Below are 19,549 nucleotides of genomic sequence, written 5' to 3' on the forward strand. Positions count from 1 at the left end.
CGAAGGAATAGGTGACGTTTCGAGAGTCGAAATCCTTCTTCAGAATGATTTATTTTTGTCTCTTCTCCAGTATTTACTATCAATTTTTCTTCTTTTATAGTTCAAAAAATTCATTCTTCATTACAAAAGTTTCTTAAGATGTCTTTCCACTTCTCATGCCTGTCCCAAAGGGCTGGCCTAACAAAGTCTTGACAATGAATGTTTATGGCCTTCTAATGAGAGTTACTGGCCTCAGTAATTTTTTGTTTCACCTCTCTGTCTAGTCTGGTCACTGCGGCTATTTCTAAAATGTGTAGCGTTGCCCCACTGGCGTTGAGCTGATTAAAAGGGTTGCATTACAGGAAGAATGTGTGGGCTCTGGGGAGGGGTACAGAAGAGGTTTGACAGAATGTGGTTGAACAAACTTGGATTGTTTTTTCTGGAATGTCAAAGGTTGAGGGTTGACCTGACAGAAGTGTACAAAATTATCGGAGGCACAGATAAGGTAGACATTCAGAACCGTCACCACAAAGTGGAAAATGGGGACAGCTTTAAGATCGGATGGGAAAAGTTTAGAAGAGCTGTGCATGTTTTTTTTTCACATGGAGAGTGGTGAGTGCCTGAACATGTGGCCAAGGGTGGTGGTTGAAGCAGATATAATAGTAGCATTTAGGAGACTTTTGGATAAGCACATGAGTATGCATGGAATGGAGGGAAATGGATTATGTGCAGGCAGACAAGAGTTGGTCTTGGCACCCGGGGATATGGGGAGAAGGCAGGAACGGGGACTGATTGTGGATGATCAGCCATGATCACATTGAATAAAGTGCTGGAGGAACCTAACGGGTTGTGCAGCATCTCTGGAGAGAATGGACAGACAATGTTTTGGGTCAGGAATTTTCTTGTGACTCCATTTAATGTTCAGATTTGAACAATAGCTTTTTGGTGAAGGCAGACGTAAGTGTAACTCGACCCGATTATAAATCACATCTTACATTGAAGTTTATTGCAGAAACATATGGGTAGCATTTAAAATTAGTTACCTGTTGGTGGTGCTGAAAAGAAGAAAAAATAATAAAATTAGGAAAGTTGATCATAAATAATGATAATGTATTTTGACAGGGTATAATTTAAGAGCAATAAACTATGAGGTTTTAACTGTGTCAAAATTGATCTAGTACAGATTTCAATACCTCTGAACACATTTACCCATCCTGCTTTCATATCTCTTTAAATTCCTCTTCCACCATTCAATCTAATCTTGAATACTGATATAACTTTCGTCTCAGTCACTCAACCTAGATGTGAATTGCATTTCTTCTCAAGTAACTTCTAAAGGTTCCTCTTGTTCTCTAGCCTGGGCCTGTCAATTATCGGACATGTTATTCTGTATCTAACCTTCATATTGTTTCAGAGGCCACTCAAAATAATAACCAAATTGTAAATCCTGCATTAATGAAATTAATATTTTTTTTAATTGCTTGAACTGAAAATTACTAAACTGTTGTGTATTTTTCACATTTGGGGGCAAACCTTACTATGGGATTTATTTAAACTTTTTCCCGCCTTTTCTATTTTGATAAATAAAAAATTGGCTATGGATTTATTAAAAATGACTGTCAAGCCATAATTGTAAAATTTCAAATGGAATTTCAAATATTGCTGTCTAATTTCACCTTTACTCTTCAGGTGCAAAGCTGTTTTTTAACTTCTGATGATCAATGCAGATTATCTTAACCAGAGTCACAGCAATGCTAATATGAAGTACATCCATATAGTACAATGAAGAACTCATTGCTTTACTATGGGACTGATTACAGACATTAAGTAAATGTATCATCAAATTAATGAAATGTTTTCTTGAGGTCAACCATTCTGAATAACATTCAACTTATAAAACCTCAGACAATGTGCACATCGACAAATACATAAGAAATGTATTAATGAAAAGGGAAAGAGAGTTTAGGAAAAGTTAAGAAAGACACCAGAATTAACAGGACAGAAAGCTCACAAAGGGATAGAAGACTATCGCCAATTGAAATAGGAATCGATGTGAAAGGTGAGGTGAGTAATGGATTAAAAGTATTATATATGAATGCGTGAAGTATAAGATATAAAGTGGATGAGCTTGAGGCTCAGTTAGAGATTGGTAGATATGACATTGTGGGGATTACAGAGACATGGCTGCAGAAGATCAAGACTGGGAACTATGTATTTAGGGTTATACATCCAATATAAAGGACAGGCAGGTGGGCAGAGAAGGTGGGGTAGTTCTGTTGGTGAGGGATGAAATTCAGTCCCTTGCGAGGGGTGACACAGGGACTGACGATGTAGAGTCGCTGTGGATAGAATTGAGGAATTGTAAAGGTAAGAAGACACTGACGGGAGTTATCTACAGGCCCCAAACAGTAGCCTGGATATAGAGTGAATGTTGCAGCAGGAGTAAAATTGGCATGTAACAAAGGTAATGCCACTGTGGTTATGGGAGATTTCAATATGCAGGTAGACTGGGAAAATCTGATTGGTTCTGGACCCCATGAAAGGGACTTTGTAGAGTGCCTCCGAGATGGATTCTCAGAGCAGCTTGTACTGGAGCCTACCAGAGAGAAGGCAATTCTGGATTTAGTGTTGTCTAATGAACCAGATTTAAGAATGGAACCGCTAAGAGGTAGTGACCATAATATGATGTTTTAACCTGCAATTTGAGAGGGAGAAGGTTAAATCAGAAGTGTCAGTGTTGCAGTTGAACAAAGGGTACTATGAAAGCATGAGAGAAGAGTTGGCTGAAGTCGACTGGAAAAGTATCCTAGCAGGAATGATGATGGAACAGCAATGGCAGGAATTTCTGGGCATAATCCAGAAGATGCAGGACCATTTCATTCCAAAGAGGAAGAAAGATTCTTTGGGAGTTAGAGGCAACCGTGGCTGGCAAGGGAAATTATGGATGGAATAAAACTAAAAGAAAAGGCGTATAACAAAGCAGAGTAGCGGGAAGCCAGAGGATTGGGTAACTTTCAAAGGACAACAGAAGGTAACAAAAAGGTCAATACAGGATGAAAAGATGAAGTACGAGGGTAAGATGGCCAAGAATATAAAGACGGATAGAAAAAGCTTCTTCAGATATGTTAAGAGAAAAAGATTAGTAAAGACAAATGTGGGTCCCTTGAAGGCAGAAACAGGTGAAATTATTATGGGGAGCAAGGAAATGGCAGAAGAGTCTGTCTCCACTAAAGAAGACACAAATAATCTCCCAGATGTACTAGAGGACAGAGGATCAAGGGAGATAGAGGAACTGAAAGTAATTTGCATTAGGCAGGAAATAGTGTTGGGTAGACTGAAGGTACTGAAGACTGAAAAATGTCCAGGGCCTGATGTTCTGTGTCCAAGGGTACATATGGAGGTGGCTCTAGAAATTGTGGATGCATTGGTTAAAAAAAGAAATGCAGAAGTGTGAACTGCGAAGAGGATGCTATGAGGTTGCAGGATGACTTGGACAGGTTGAGAGAGTGGGCAGATGCATGGCAGATGCAGTATAATGTAGATAAATGTGAGGTTATCCACTTTTGCGGGAAGAACAAGGAGGCAGATTATTATCTCAATGGTGTCAGATTACGAAAAAGGGAAGGGCAACAAGACCTGGGTGTCCTTATTCACCAGTCACTGAAAGTAAACAAGCAGGTACAGCAGCCAGTGAAGAAAACTAATGGCATATTGGCCTTCATAATGAGAGTATTGTATGCAATTTTGGTCTCCTAATTTGAGGAAGGACATCCTTGCTATTGAGGGAGTGCAGCGCAAATTCATGTGGTTAATCCCCGGATGGTGTGACTGTCATATGAGGAAAGATTGGAAAGACTGGGTTTGTATTCACTGAAATTTAGAAGGATGAGAGGATATCTTATAGAAACATATAAGATTATAAAAGGACTGGACAAGCTAGATGAGAAAAAAACCTTTTCACCCGGAGAGTTGTGAATTTGTGGAATTCTCTGCCATAGAAAGCAGTAGAGGCCAATTCACTGGATGAATTTAAAAGGGAGTTAGATAGAGCTCTAGGGGCTGGTGGAATCAAGGGGTATGGAGAGAAGGCAAGCATGGGTTACTGATTGTGGATGATCAACCATGATCACAATGAATGGCGGTGCTGGCTCGATGGGCCAAATGGCCTCCTCCTGCACCTATTGTCTATGTTTCTATGTAATGTAGAAATTTTGACATTTGTCACAAAATGGAAAACTTTAGTTATTTGTGCTAGAGTAACATCTCCTATGCTTTTAATTTCTAATCGGGAATACCGATTACCTCACCAGACTAACAGGGATGCTGAAAGCACAACAAATGGGATTGATTTACCATGGGATTGATATACAATATATAAACATTTTGTCAAATAATCAGTGATTTTTGTGTAAAGACAGGACGGGCAGCACAGTACCACTACAGTGGTAGAGTTGCTGCCTTACAGCGTCAAAGACCCAGGTTCGATCCTGACTGTGGGTGTGTCTGTACGGACTTTGTATGTTCTTCCCTTGACCTGCGTGGGTTTTCTCTGGGCTCCTGGTTTCCTCCCACACTCCAAAGGCAGACAGATTTGTAGATATATTTGGCTTCGGTAAAAAATTGTAAATCATCGCTAGTGTGTAGGATGGTGTTAGTGTGCAGGGATCGCTGGTCGGCACAGACTCGGTGGGCCGAAGGGCCTGTTTCCGTGCTGTATCTCTAAACTAACTTAAATTAAACTGTATGTAAACATCTTGTCAAATAATCAATTACTTTTTAGGACAAATATCCTGAATAAAAATTCAATTATAAAATGCTTGTGAATGTGCAGACCAAGAAATGTATAAGAATGATTGACAGTAAATAATACTGACCTGTAGTAGTTGTGTAAAGGCCGCAATATCCTAGAGAGAAAGAAATTAGTAATTTAAATTATTCAGTGTCTTTTATCAAGTTGCTTCTAGTCATACTCAGAAATATTATTCAGCCACATGGCAGAAAATGCCATGTTCAGTTCTGACTGAAAGGGGATGAGCAAGTTCATAACAGTAGTCAGGAAACTTCCTAGTGGTGTCAGATGTCTGTCACAAATAGCACTCACAGCAAATGCTCCCCTGCCCTGCCCGCCAGCAAACACTGCCTAATGCCTCAAAAAACTCACAAAGTCTTAAATTCGGCAATGATTAAACCCATGAGAACACAAGAGAGAGGCCACCATGCTCCTCCATATCTGAATTTGTGGAAACAAACAGGTTTCACCAACACAAACCCTTTCCGTCAGTTCTATCAAACCACTACAATCTTTCCTTATGTCCTGATACAAGGACAATATAAGCAGTAAAAGAGGAAAAATCTGCTCATTACTTAGAAAATGTTTTATTCAGGTAACATATGGTTGAAGCTTGATCTTAAAGGCATAAATTTATTTTCCAGGTGAAATTATTCTAGGATCTCATGAAGGTCTCAATACTGACATAGGAAAACTGTCTGAAGAAGGGTCTCAACCCAAAACATCACCTATTCGATAGATCCACTTCAATTTTCCCCCTTTCCTTGGTGGTGACAATTAAAATGCTAGATTATAGTTTATGTACAAAACATAATTTATGCTCTATAATTTGAAAGAAGTTGAAGGAATTATGTCCTAGTGTGGAGTAGCTGGATGGAATACAGCCAAATGTAACGGTGTGCAGTGATCCGAATTGCTGTATCCACGTGCATTGTGAAATTCCACAACTTCCTATAATTACAATGCATGAAACATTATTTATCAATTGTAATTTTGTGTGTTTGAATGAACCAGCTGCAGTTGGGGATTTAGTGGAGCAAACAGTTGATTTCCCAAATGTCTGATAAGCAAATCACCAACAGTTCAGAATCTGGCTCTGCATATTTTAATAACTTTGCTATGGATAAATGTAGTAAATTAAAACAACACAGCAGTGATTAATTGGAAATGTTGAAACAAAGAACTGCAGATGCTAATTAATTTATAAAAGCACATAGAGTGTTGGGGAAACTCAGTAGGTCAGACAGTATCTCTGGAGAACATGGATAGGTCACCTTTAGGATCAAGACACTTATAATAACATTGTTGTAAATATGTTTCACAAAAAATCTTTTCCTGTCCGAATTTATACCCTGGTGGTCATTGATGCTTCCCATCCTCTCTCAGTGGAATTATTATCACCTCAATGCTACTCAATAGAGTGATGCATGAGAACTACATCAAACAGTTCAAGATTGCTATGCTAATGATAACATTGTACATTCCATAAACTCAGTCAGGGCATCAAGTGCCATCTACACTGCTTTGACAAAATACTACTCAAGGAATTTTTGAACACTTGAGGGACTTGTTCCATTTGTAATAAAGATATCTTTCATATATAGTTAAGGATTACTTTGCCTTTTAAAAATCCTTACCAGAATCCATGTAAGAACAGTAGTCACAGAAATCAGGACAACAGTTGCCATGGTAACGACAGCTGTAATCACAGGAGCATCCATATGAAGACCCCCCACAGTTGTATCTGCACGAATCGTATCCTGTTGTCCAGAAAATGGTGCGTTAAATTGAATGAACTTTTTAATTTTCAAATCCAAGATAAATTTAGCAGGTTAATCTTTAAATGTGGTGCAATATGCTTTCAAAGAACATTTTCGTACATGCGGTCTCCATTGCTTCAGTAGTAACTGTAAAAATTATAAAATTAAAAGTAGTATCATTTATGACCTATGACCAATAATGAAATGGATATGTCTACGTAAGCCAATATGTAGTAAAAATGAATATTTTTTGTGTCTTTCCCTCAAAATGTCCTTCCTTTCATTATTCAGTACAATTATTCTTGCAATAACTTTCTAAAGCTACCAGTCAACAAGTCCTTCCGGTGATCTTCCTGAATCTTGACAATGATTGTCCATGCCCCAGTTCCTGGTCCCATTGAATCTTTATTTTCCCTCCCTCATTACTGCAGTGAATCCTAACACTCTTTGGGCACAAAGTGGTGGAGTAACTCAGCAGATCAGGCAGCGTCTCTGGAGAACATGGATGGGTGACCCTTTCAGGTCAGGACCGTTCCTCAGACTTTAACACCCCATCCTGTGCAATGCCAGAGTGAAGCTGATTCAATCTTAAAATAATCTTCACTGCCACACTCCTCAGATAGGAGGCCAGGTAATGATTCTGCCCACTGGGGAAGGTCTACTCGTGCGGTAAACCTTGCCCTGTGGACAGCCTCACACAAATGTATAATGAGACATAAATGATGAGGACACATTGTTGCATGACGATTAGCAATACTGTAAAGGACCTTGTACTCTCTAATGCCCCTGTCCCACTTAGGAAACCTGAACGGAAACCTCTGGAGACTTTGCACCCCACCCAAGGTTTCCATGCAGTTCCCGGAGGTTGCAGGTGGTTTCCGAAGGTTGCAGGTAGTGGAAGCAGGTAGGGAGACTGACAAAAACCTCCGGGAACCTCCGGGAACCGCACGGAAACCTTGGGTGGGGCGCAAAGTCTCCAGAGGTTTCTGGTCAGGTTTCCTAAGTGGGACAGGGGCAGAACAGTTTTGTTTTCATAAGCATAGAGAATCACACTACAGCTTCCTGAAGTTGACCATGGAACTCCACACTGATTAGCAAACAGGTTTGCAATAGACTTTAGTGCATAAAATAGTACGCAAGCAACACCATGTCATTTCCCAATAGTTATATGATGACTTTATTGTTTCATTTGTAAAAAGGACTTGTTAAGGTAATTTGCCTCATTTCATAATTACTCCAGGATTTATTTTGAGACAAGTATTTTAACAAAACTCACCGATATTGTTGGGCCGTGCGTGGTAGCTGGCAGCGAAGCCACTTCTGGTTTGACTGGAATCTGATCGAAAATGAATTGTCATACTGTTGGATGTTGATGTAAACGTTTCATTTGCTTCAATGCAAAGTTTTCCAAGCAAAGCAGAATCTGTTGTCGGCCCATCGTACACTGCAACAAAATCGTATGAGCAACTTGATGTAGCTTCAAGCCTGCCAATAAAATATTTATAGTTAATAAGTGGGACAATGATAGATATAAGCAATGGTGAAAGTTATTAGGGATCATTCCTTCATCATATTTAACACAAAATGTACAGTAACATACAGTCATAGAATCATAGAGTCTTACAACGTGGAAACAAGCCCTGCGGCTCAACTTGCCCACAGCGACCAACCTGTCCCATCCACACTAGTCCCACCTGTTTATATAGTAACATATTTACTCGCAAAATCATTCTTCCGACTCTAATGCTAATAAGAAGGTTTTTCTGAATCATAAACACAAACTGCTTATAAACCTTGACCTCACATACTTTCTGTAACTATTGCCCATCACCTTGAATAATTATCCCAGAATCAACCCTTTATAGAAACATAGAGGCAGAAAACAGGTGCAGGAGGAGGACCTTCAGCCCTTCCAGCCAGCACCGCCATCCACTATAAGTAACCCGTGCCTGCCTACTCCCCATACCCCTTGATTCCGCTAGTCCCAAGAGCTCTATCTAACTCATCCAGTGAATTGGCCTCCACTGCCAGGGTGAAAGGAAATAGGGAGCTCCAGGCTGTTTTGCTTAACACTTTCAAACAGAAAAATGCTAAAAGGTACTATAAAAGATGTTTGACAATATACTAAGTAACATGAATCAATATGGTTTCATGAAGGGGAGCTACAGTGGTACATATGATCCAACACAAATTCTTCTGAACGCAGTTTCATGAATGTATTGAGGTCATTTGAATCAATCAGAAATTGTTAATTGACAGCAAATCTCTTGACACTACTAATAACATGAATTAAAAGATGACAACTTATTTACTTACTGAAAGTCAGAAAACCGCAGCTGTACTACTTGTGTGCTGTTCACACTTATGTACCAAATGCAGTCTGCATTATTTGGATAGGGGTGTGGATAACCAGGACTGAAAAGAGATCCAAAGGCATCGCCAAGATAACCTCCACACAAATGACCTATGACCAATAATGAAATGGATAAGTCTACGTAGGACATTATGTAGTATAAATGAACATTTTGTGTCTTTCCCTCAAAATGTCCTTCCTTTCATTATTCAGTACAATTACTCTTGCAATAAGTTTCTAAAGCTACCAGTCAAAATGTCATTCTGTTGATCTTCCTGAATCTTTACAATGATTGTCCATGCCCTAGTTCCTGGTCCCAATGAATCTTTATTTTCCCTCCCTGATTGCTGCAGTGAATCCTAACACTCTTTGGGCACAAAGTGCTGGAGTAACTCAGCAGATCAGGCAGCGTCTCTGGAGAACATGGATGGGTGACCCTTTCAGGTCAGGACCGTTCCTCAGACTTTAACACCCCTTCCTGTGCAATGCCAGAGTGAAGCTGATTCAATAGAATATAACTTAGGGAACTTCCTATTTTAAAATCACACCTACTGCTTGGATAGGACAAACCTACTGTATTATAAGCCATTCATGTGATCAAATAACACATAAATAATGTTGGTTCTTTATTGGATTATAAACATCATCATTGCAAACATACTTTGTGTTCTCCTGTAGTTCCTATCTCGTATGCACAAAGAATCAAACTACATCTTCTTGAAGTACAATATTGGTACTCACAAGATTGTCATTTGCAATTACAATTTCTATCATTAATTTTGTTGACGTTAATTGATAAATTGTTTTAAGACAAGTTAAATGGTGAACATATCTAAATTTCCTAATTTCCCTAGCATGCAATTTTGAACAATATATTTCACAAAATTCACCGTCATTGATGGGTAGTGATTGGTATCTTGCGATGAAGCCACGTCTGGTTACGCTGGAATCTGACCGAAAATAAATTGTCATACTGTTGGACGACGATATCAAAGCTTCACTTGGATTTGAGCAAAGTCTTGCAAGCAAAGTAGAATCTGTTGAAGGGCCATCATATATTGCAACGTAATCATGCGGGCAATTTTGAGCCATTTCAAGACTGTCAAGAGAATAAGCAGTTTGAACATTTATTATATAATAATTAGCTTTTATTCATTAGTTATCTTAAATTCAGACAATGATGAATGTATCTACTTTTTAAACACTAGCAAGAATTATTTCAGAAACTCACCTGAGAACATGATACCAAGTTAAACTAATAATCTCTCCCTGAATGTGATTCATACCATTCTATTATCTGCATATCTATCTATGTATCTAAGAGTCTCTTAAAACCACTATCATATCTCCTTCCACCACCACCCCCTGACATCATGTTCCAGACACCCACTACTCTCTGTAAAACCTTGCCCTGCCCATCCCTTTTAAACCTTCTCCCATTGACCTTAAAGCTACGCCCTCTCGTGTTTGACATTTCCACCCAAGGTAGAAGGTTCCGACTGTCTACCCTATCTATGCCTTTCATAATTTTATATACAGTACATCTGTCAGATCTGCCATTGTACAGTTGTAACAGTTATCTCACAACTGCGCAAAGCATTGGTAAGGCCACAGCAGCTGGAATATTGTATGCAATTCTGGTCACCTGACAATTGAAAAGATGTCATTAGGCTGGAAAGACTTACACAGATGGAGAGCTCAAGTTAAAAGGAAAGAGTGGATAGGCTGTAGTTTGTCTCTGGAGTGGAGGAGGCTGAGGGTGATTGTAATGGCCTGTCCCACTACCCAATTTTTTCAGCGACTTGCCGGCACCCTTCATAGTCGCAGCAGGTCGCTGAAATTTTTCAACATGTTGAAAATCCAGCAGCGACCAGAAAAAGGTACGACTCTTTGGGCGACTACTCACGACCATACAGGCGCCACCCCTCGAGGTAGGTACAACTACAAAGTTTAAAAGATATATGGACAAGTAGATGGAAAGGAAAGATTTAGAGGCATAAGGGCCAAAGGTCCATAAATGAGACCAGTTCAGGCAGATATCTTGGTGGTTTGGACAAGATAGGCCTAAAGGCCTGCTTCCATATTGTATAACGACATGACTCTACCTTGACTCTAATTAGAATCAATCTACAAACGATAATTAATTGGCAGCGTACACTATTACATTGGTGCCATGACACTGTTTGGTATCATAAAATGAACGTTTATTAATCTTCACTTACTCAAAGTCAGTAAATTGCAGATCAATTATTTGGTGGCTTTCCACTCTTATGTGCCAAATGCAGCTTGCAGAATTTGGATAGGAGTCTGGATAATATGGACTGCTAACAATTCCAATAGCATCATCAAGATAACCTCCACACGATCCACCTAGGAACAATAATGAAATGGATAAATCCAGGTGCAACAATATGTGGTAAAAATTTGCAACTATTTATTTTTAAGAAAATGATGCTGGAAAAATCGAAGTTAGACAAAAATGCTGGAGAAACTCAGCGGGTGAGGCAGCATCTATGGAGCGAAGGAATAGGTGACGTTTCGGGTCGAAACCCTTCTTCAGACTGATTTATTTTTGTCTCTTCTCCAGTATTTACTATCAATTTTTCTTCTTTTATAGTTCAAAAAATTCATTCTTCATTACAAAAGTTTCTTAAGATGTCTGTCCACTTCTCATGCCTGTCCCAAAGGGCTGGCCTAACAAAGTCTTGACAATGAATGTTGATAGCCTTCCAATGAGAGTTACTGGCCTCAGTAATTTTTTGTTTCACCTCTCTGTCTAGTCTGGTCACTGCGGCTATTTCTAAAATGTGTAGCGTTGCCCCACTGGCGTTGAGCTGATTAAAAGGGTTGCATTACAGGAAGAATGTGTGGGCTCTGGGCGGGGGTACAGAAGAGGTTTGACAGAATGTGGTTGAACAAACTTGGATTGTTTTTTCTGGAATATCAAAGGTTGAGGGTTGACCTGACAGAAGTGTACAAAATAATCAGAGGCATAGATAAGGTAGACATTCAGAACCGTCACCACAAAGTGGAAAATAGGGACAGCTTTAAGATCGGATGGAAAAAGTTTAGAAAAGCTGTGTATGTTTTTTTTTCACATGGAGAGTGGTGAGTGCCTGAACATGTGGCCAAGGGTGGTGGTTGAAGCAGATATAATAGTAGCATTTAGGAGACTTTTGGATAAGCACATGAGTATGCATGGAATGGAGGGAAATGGATTATGTGCAGGCAAACAAGAGTTGGTTTTGGCACCCGGGTATATGGGGAGAAGGCAGGAACGGGGACTGATTGTGGATGATCAGCCATGATCACATTGAATGGTGGTGCTGTCTTGAATGGCCGTATGGCCTACTCCTGCACCTATTGTCTATTGTCATGTTCAGCACAAACATTGTGGGCAAACAAGCCTGTTCTTGTGATGTACTAATTTATGTTCAATGGGCTATGGATTGGGAAACAAAGGGTGTTTTAAAAAAAATATATACATTTCTATGGATTTTTAGTATTTCCATTACACATAAGTGTTTCAGATGTTTTCAGTTTCCCTTTTAAAACATAATCAATTCTAAACCAATATTGAGAGTGGGAAAAATGTTAACGGAGAAGTACGAGGCAAGTTTTCTTTTTTACGCAGAGAGAAGTGGTTGCCTGGAACACGCTGCCAGCGATGATAGTGGAGGCAGACAAGATAGGACCATTTAAGAGGGTTTTACATAAACACATGGATATGTATGGCATGGAGCGATACAGATCAAGAGTCAAGAGTGTTTTCTTGTCATGTCCCGAAACTGAACAATGAAATTCTTACGCAGCCACGTAAACAGATATGTAAACATAGTACTCTGTAAAACCCATAGTAATCAACAGGTGTCGTAATCAATAGGTGTAGTCTATAGTTTGCAATATTTAATTTACTTTCTATTCTGAGCATTGTGGCCAATTCTAACATCCTGACCACGCCCCTTGAGATAAGCTTGAGCTAAGCTGATTAAAATCAGTCAAATCTGAGAAATCCGCATTTTAAAACTTATACGGTTGCAGATGGTTTCCAGAGGTTGCAGGTAGGGGAAGCAGGTAGGGAGACTGACAAAAACCTCCGGGAACCTCTGGGAACCGCACGGAAACCTTGGGTGGGGTGCAAAGTCTCCAGAGGTTTCCAGTCAGGTTTCCTAAGTGGGACAGGGGCAGAACAGTTTTGTTTGCATAAGCATAGATAATCACACTACAGCTTCCTGAAGTTGACCATGGAACTCCACACTGATTAGCAAACAGGTTTGCAATAGACTTTAGTGCATAAAATAGTACGCAAGCAACATCATGTCATTTCCCAATAGTTATATGATGACTTTATTGTTTCATTTGTATAAAGGGCTTGTTAAGGTAATTTGTCTCATTTCATAATTTCTCCAGGATTTATTTTGAGACAAGTATTTTAACAAAACTCACCGATATTGTTGGGCCGTGCGTGGTAGCTGGCAGCGAAGCCACTTCTGGTTTGACTGGAATCTGATCGAAAATGAATTGTCATACTGTTGGATGTTGATGTAAACGTTTCATTTGCTTCAATGCAAAGTTTTCCAAGCAAAGCAGAATCTGTTGTCGGCCCGTCGTACACTGCAACAAAATCGTATGAGCAACTTGATGTAGCTTCAAGCCTGCCAATAAAATATTTATAGTTAATAAGTGGGACAATGATAGATATAAGCAATGGTGAAAGTTTTTAGGGATCATTCCTTCATCATATTTAACACAAAATGTACAGTAACATAGTCATAGAATCATAGAGTCTTACATCGTGGAAACAAGCCCTGCAGCTCAACTTGCCCACAGCGACCAACCTGTCCCATCCACACTAGTCCCACCTGTTTATATAGTAACATATTTACTTGCAAAATCATTCTTTGGACTCTAATGCTAATAAGAAGGTTTTTCTGAATCAAAAACACAAACTGCTTATAAACCTTGACCTCACATACTTTCTGTAACTATTGCCCATCACCTTGAATAATTATCCCAGAATCAACACTTTATAGAAACATAGAGGCAGAAAACAGGTGCAGGAGGAGGACCTTCAGCCCTTCCAGCCAGCACCGCCATCCACTATAAGTAACCCGTGCCTGCCTACTCCCCATACCCCTTGATTCCGCTAGTCCCAAGAGCTCTATCTAACTCATCCAGTGAATTGGCCTCCACTGCCAGGGTGAAAGGAAATAGGGAGCTCCAGGCTGTTTTGCTTAACACTTTCAAACAGAAAAATGCTAAAAGGTACTATAAAAGGTGTTTGACAATATACTAAGTAACATGAATCAATATGGTTTCATGAAGGGGAGCTACAGTGGTACATATGATCCAACACAAATTCTTCTGAACGCAGTTTCATGAATGTATTGAGGTCATTTGAATCAATCAGAAATTGTTAATTGACAGCAAATCTCTTGACACTACTAATAACATGAATTAAAAGATGACAACTTATTTACTTACTCAAAGACGGAAAACCACAGCAGTACTTTTTGTGTGCTGTTCACTCTTATGTACCAAATGCAGTCTGCATTATTTGGATAGGGGTATGGATAACCAGGACTGAAAAGAGATCCAAAGGCATCGCCAAGATAACCTCCACACATATGACCTATGACCAATAATGAAATGGATAAGTCTACATAAGACATTATGTAGTATAAATGAACATTTTGTGTCTTTCCCTCAAAATGTCCTTCCTCTCATTATTCAGTACAATTACTCTTGCAATAAGTTTCTAAAGCTACCAGTCAACATGTCATTCTGTTGATCTTCCTGAATCTTGACAATGATTGTCCATGCCCTAGTTCCTGGTCCCAATGAATCTTTATTTTCCCTCCCTGATTGCTGCAGTGAATCCTAACACTCTTTGGGCACAAAGTGCTGGAGTAACTCAGCAGATCAGGCAGCGTCTCTGGAGAACATGGATGGGTGACCCTTTCAGGTCAGGACCGTTCCTCAGACTTTAACACCCCTTCCTGTGCAATGCCAGAGTGAAGCTGATTCAATAGAATATAACTTAGGGAACTTCCTATTTTAAAATCACACCTACTGCTTGGATAGGACAAACCTACTGTATTATAAGCCATTCATGTGATCAAATAACACATAAATAATGTTGGTTCTTTATTGGATTATAAACATCATTGCAAACATACTTTGTGTTCTCCAGAAGTTCCCATCTCGTATGCACAAAGAATCAAACTACATCTTCTTGAAGTACAATATTGGTACTCACAAGATTGTCATTTGCAATTACAATTTCTATCACTAATTTGTTTGACGTTAATTGATAAATTGTTTTAAGACAAGTTAAATGGTGAACATATCTAAATTTCCTAATTTCCCTAGCATGCAATTTTGAACAATATATTTCACAAAATTTACCGTTATTGATGGGAAGTGATTGGTATCTTGCGATGAAGCCACGGCTGGTTACGCTGTGATCTGACCGAAAATAAATTGTCATACTGTTGGACGACGATATCAAAGCTTCACTTGGATTTGAGCAAAGTCTTGCAAGCAAAGTAGAATTTGTTGAAGGGCCATCATATATTGCAACATAATCAAGCAGGCAATTTTGACCCATTTCAAGACTGTCAAGAGAATAAGCAGTTTGAACATTTATTATATAATAATTAGCTTTTATTCATTAATTATCTTAAATTCAGACAATGATGAATGTATCTACTTTTTAAACATTAGCAAGAATTATTTTAGAAACTCACCTGAGAACATGAAACCAAGTTAAACTAATTATCTCTCCATGAATGTGATTCATACCCCTCTATTATCTGCATGTCTATCTATGTATCTAAGAGTCTCTTAAAACCACTATCATATCTCCTTCCACCACCACCCCCTGACATCATGTTCCAGACACCCACTACTCTCTGTAAAACCTTGCCCTGCCCATCCCTTTTAAACCTTCTCCCATTGACCTTAAAGCTATGCCCTCTCGTGTTTGACATTTCCACCCAAGGTAGAAGGTTCCGACTGTCTACCCTATCTATGCCTTTCATAATTTTATATACAGTACATCTGTCAGATCTGCCATTGTACAGTTGTAACAGTTATCTCACAACTGCGCAAAGCATTGGTGAGGCCACAGCTGGAATATTGTATGCAATTCTGGTCACCTGACAATTGAAAAGATATCATTAGGCTAGAAAGACTTACTCAGATGGAGAGCTCAAGTTAAAAGGAAAGAGTGGATAGGCTGTAGTTTGTCTCTGGAGTGGAGGAGGCTGAGGGTGATTGTAAGGGCCTGTCCCACTACCCAATTTTTTCAGCGACTTGCCGGCACCCTTCATAGTCGCAGCAGGTCGCTGAAATTTTTCAACATGTTGAAAATCCAGCAGCGACCAGAAAAAGGTACGACTCTTTGGGCGACTACTCACGACCATACAGGCGCCACCCCTCGAGGTAGGTACAACTACAAAGTTTAAAAGATATATGGACAAGTAGATGGAAAGGAAAGATTTAGTGGCATAAGGGCCAAAAGTCCATAAATGAGACCAGTTCAGGCAGATATCTTGGTGGTTTGGACAAGATAGGCCTAAAGGCCTGCTTCCATATTGTATAACGACACGACTCTACCTTGACTCTAATTAGAATCAATCTACAAACGATAATTAATTGGCAGCGTACACTATTACATTGGTGCCATGACACTGTTTGGTATCATAAAATGAACGTTTATTTATCTTCACTTACTCAAAGTCACTAAATTGCAGATCAATTATTTGGTGGCTTTCCACTCTTATGTGCCAAATGCAGCTTGCGGAATTTGGATAGGAGTCTGGATAATATGGACTGCTAACAATTCCATTAGCATTATCAAGATAACCTCCACACGATCCACCTAGGAACAATAATGAAATGGATAAATCCAGGTGCAACAATATGTGGTAAAAATTAGCAACTATTTATTTTTAAGAAAATGATGCTGGAAAAATCGAAGGTAGACAAAAATGCTGGAGAAACTCAGCGGGTGAGGCAGCATCTATGGAGCGAAGGAATAGGTGACGTTTCGGGTCGAAATCCTTCTTCAGACTGATTTATTTTTGTCTCTTCTCCAGTATTTACTATCAATTTTTCATCTTTTATAGTTCAAAAAAATCATTCTTCATTACAAAAGTTTCTTAAGATGTCTGTCCACGTCTCATGCCTGTCCCAAAGGGCTGGCCTAACAAAGTCTTGACAATGAATGTTTATGGCCTTCCAATGAGAGTTACTGGCCTCAGTAATTTTTTGTTTCACCTCTCTGTCTAGTCTGGTCACTGCGGCTATTTCTAAAATGTGTAGCGTTGCCCCACTGGCGTTGAGCTGTTTAAAAGGGTTGCATTACAGGAAGAATGTGGGTTGAGGGTTGACCTGACAGAAGTGTACAAAATTATCGGAGGCATAGATAAGGTAGACATTCAGAACCGTCACCACAAAGTGGAAAAGGGGGACAGCTTTAAGATCGGATGGGAAAAGTTTGGAAAAGCTGTGCATGTTTTTTTTTCACATGGAGAGTGGTGAGTGCCTGAACATGTGGCCAAGGGTGGTGGTTGAAGCAGATATAATAGTAGCATTTAGGAGACTTTTGGATAAGCACACGAGCATGCATGGAATAGAGGGAAATGGATTATGTGCAGGCAGACAAGAGTTGGTTTTGGCACCCGGGTATATGGGGAGAAGGCAGGAACGGGGACTGATTGTGGATGATCAGCCATGATCACATTGAATGGTGGTGCTGTCTTGAGGGGCCGTATGGCCTACTCCTGCACCTATTGTCTATTGTCATGTTCAGCACAAACATTGTGGGCAAACAAGCCTGTTCTTGTGATGTACTAATTTATGTTGTATGTTCAATGGGCTATGGATTTGGAAACAAAGGGTGTTTTAAAAAAATATATACATTTCTATGGATTTTTAGTATTTCCATTACACATAAGTGTTTCAGATGTTTTCAGTTTCCCTTTTAAAACATAATCAATTCTAAACCAATATTGAGAGTGGGAAAAATGTTAACGGAGAAGTACGAGGCAAGTTTTCTTTTTTACGCAGAGAGAAGTGGTTGCCTGGAACACGCTGCCAGCGGTGATAGTGGAGGCAGACAAGATAGGACCATTTAAGAGGGTTTTACATAAGCACATGGATATGTATGGCATGGAGCGATACAGATCAAGAGTCAAGAGTGTTTTCTTGTCATATGTCCCGAAACTGAACAATGAAATTCTTACTTGCAGCCACGTAAACAGATATGTAAACATAGTACTCTGTAAAACCCATAGTAATTAACAGGTGTCATAATCAATTGGTGTAGTCTATAGTTTGCAATATTTAATTTACTTTCTATTCTGAGCATTGTGGCCAATTCTAACATCCTGACCACGCCCCTTGAGATAAGCTTGAGCTAAGCTGATTAAAATCAGTCAAATCTGAGAAATCCATATTTTAAAACTTATACGGTTGCAGGTGGTTTCCAGAGGTTGCAGGTAGTGGAAGCAGGTAGGGAGACTGACAAAAACCTCCGGGAACCTCCGGGAACAGCACGGAAACCTTGGGTGGAGCGCAAAGTCTCCAGAGGTTTCCGGTCAGGTTTCCTAAGTGGGACAGGGGCAGAACAGTTTTGTTTTCATAAGCATAGAGAATCACACTACAGCTTCCTGAAGTTGACCATGGAACTCCACACTGATTAGCAAACAGGTTTGCAATAGACTTTAGTGCATAAAATAGTACGCAAGCAACATCATGTCATTTCCCAATAGTTATATGATGACTTTATTGTTTCATTTGTATAAAGGGCTTGTTAATGTAATTTGCCTAATTTCATAATTTCTCCAGGATTTATTTTGAGAAAGTATTTTAACAAAACTCACCGTTATAGTTGGGCCATTCGTTGTAGCTGGCAGCGAAGCCACTGCTGGTTACACTGGAATCTGATCGAAAATGAATTGTCATACTGTTGGATGTTGATGTAAAAATTTCATTTGCTTCAATGCAAAGTTTTCCAAGCAAAGCAGAATCTGTTGTCGGCCCGTCGTACACTGCAACAAAATCGTATGAGCAACTTGATGTAGCTTCAAGCCTGCCAATAAAATATTTATAGTTAATAAGTGGGACAATGATAGATATAAGCAATGGTGAAAGTTTTTAGGGATCATTCCTTCATCATATTTAACACAAAATGTACAGTAACATAGTCATAGAATCATAGAGTCTTACAACGTGGAAACAAGCCCTGCGGCTCAACTTGCCCACAGCGACCAACCTGTCCCATCCACACTAGTCCCACCTGTTTATATAGTAACAACTTGCAAAATCATTCTTTGGACTCTAATGCTAATAAGAAGGTTATTCTGAATCATAAACACAAACTGCTTATAAACCTTGACCTCACATACTTTCTGTAACTATTGCCCATCACCTTGAATAATTATCCCAGAATCAACCCTTTATAGAAACATAGAGGCAGAAAACAGGTGCAGGAGGAGGTTACACAGAAAAGCTGGAGAAACTCAGCGGGTGCAGCAGCATCTATGGAGCGAAGGAAATAGGCAACGTTTCGGGCCGAAACCCTTCTTCAGACTGATCAGGGGTGGGGGTGGGTGGGGACAAGAAAGGGAAAAGGAGGAGTAGCCGGAAGGCTGGAGGGTG

The 19,549-nt window shown here is 39.6% G+C and overlaps 2 protein-coding genes across 2 annotated transcripts in view; both read right to left on the reverse strand.

Moving 5' to 3' along the window:
• Positions 1-11,258, reverse strand: part of LOC129704000 (deleted in malignant brain tumors 1 protein-like) — a 35,906-nt gene extending 24,648 nt beyond the window's left edge. Inside the window, exons 1-7 of the mRNA XM_055646789.1 lie at positions 11,104-11,258; positions 9,772-9,980; positions 8,845-8,992; positions 7,805-8,013; positions 6,406-6,528; positions 4,854-4,883; positions 1,023-1,034 (exon numbers count right to left, since the gene is read on the reverse strand). Coding sequence (XP_055502764.1) covers positions 1,023-1,034; positions 4,854-4,883; positions 6,406-6,528; positions 7,805-8,013; positions 8,845-8,992; positions 9,772-9,973 — 724 coding nt within the window. The 5' untranslated portion in view covers positions 9,974-9,980; positions 11,104-11,258. The remainder of the gene's footprint in view (positions 1-1,022; positions 1,035-4,853; positions 4,884-6,405; positions 6,529-7,804; positions 8,014-8,844; positions 8,993-9,771; positions 9,981-11,103) is intronic.
• A 2,040-nt stretch (positions 11,259-13,298) lies between these two features.
• Positions 13,299-19,000, reverse strand: LOC129704001 (deleted in malignant brain tumors 1 protein-like). The gene is made up of 5 exons (XM_055646790.1): positions 18,772-19,000; positions 16,619-16,766; positions 15,290-15,498; positions 14,366-14,513; positions 13,299-13,536 (listed from the first exon to the last, which is right to left on the reverse strand). The coding sequence occupies exons 1-5, from the start codon at positions 18,851-18,853 to the stop codon at positions 13,314-13,316; spliced, it is 810 nt and encodes a 269-aa protein (XP_055502765.1). The 5' UTR covers positions 18,854-19,000; the 3' UTR covers positions 13,299-13,313.
• Between the last annotated feature and the right edge of the window lie 549 nt (positions 19,001-19,549).

The sequence above is a fragment of the Leucoraja erinacea genome, chromosome 15, assembly GCF_028641065.1.
Source record: "Leucoraja erinacea ecotype New England chromosome 15, Leri_hhj_1, whole genome shotgun sequence".
Taxonomy (NCBI): Eukaryota; Metazoa; Chordata; class Chondrichthyes; order Rajiformes; family Rajidae; genus Leucoraja; species Leucoraja erinaceus.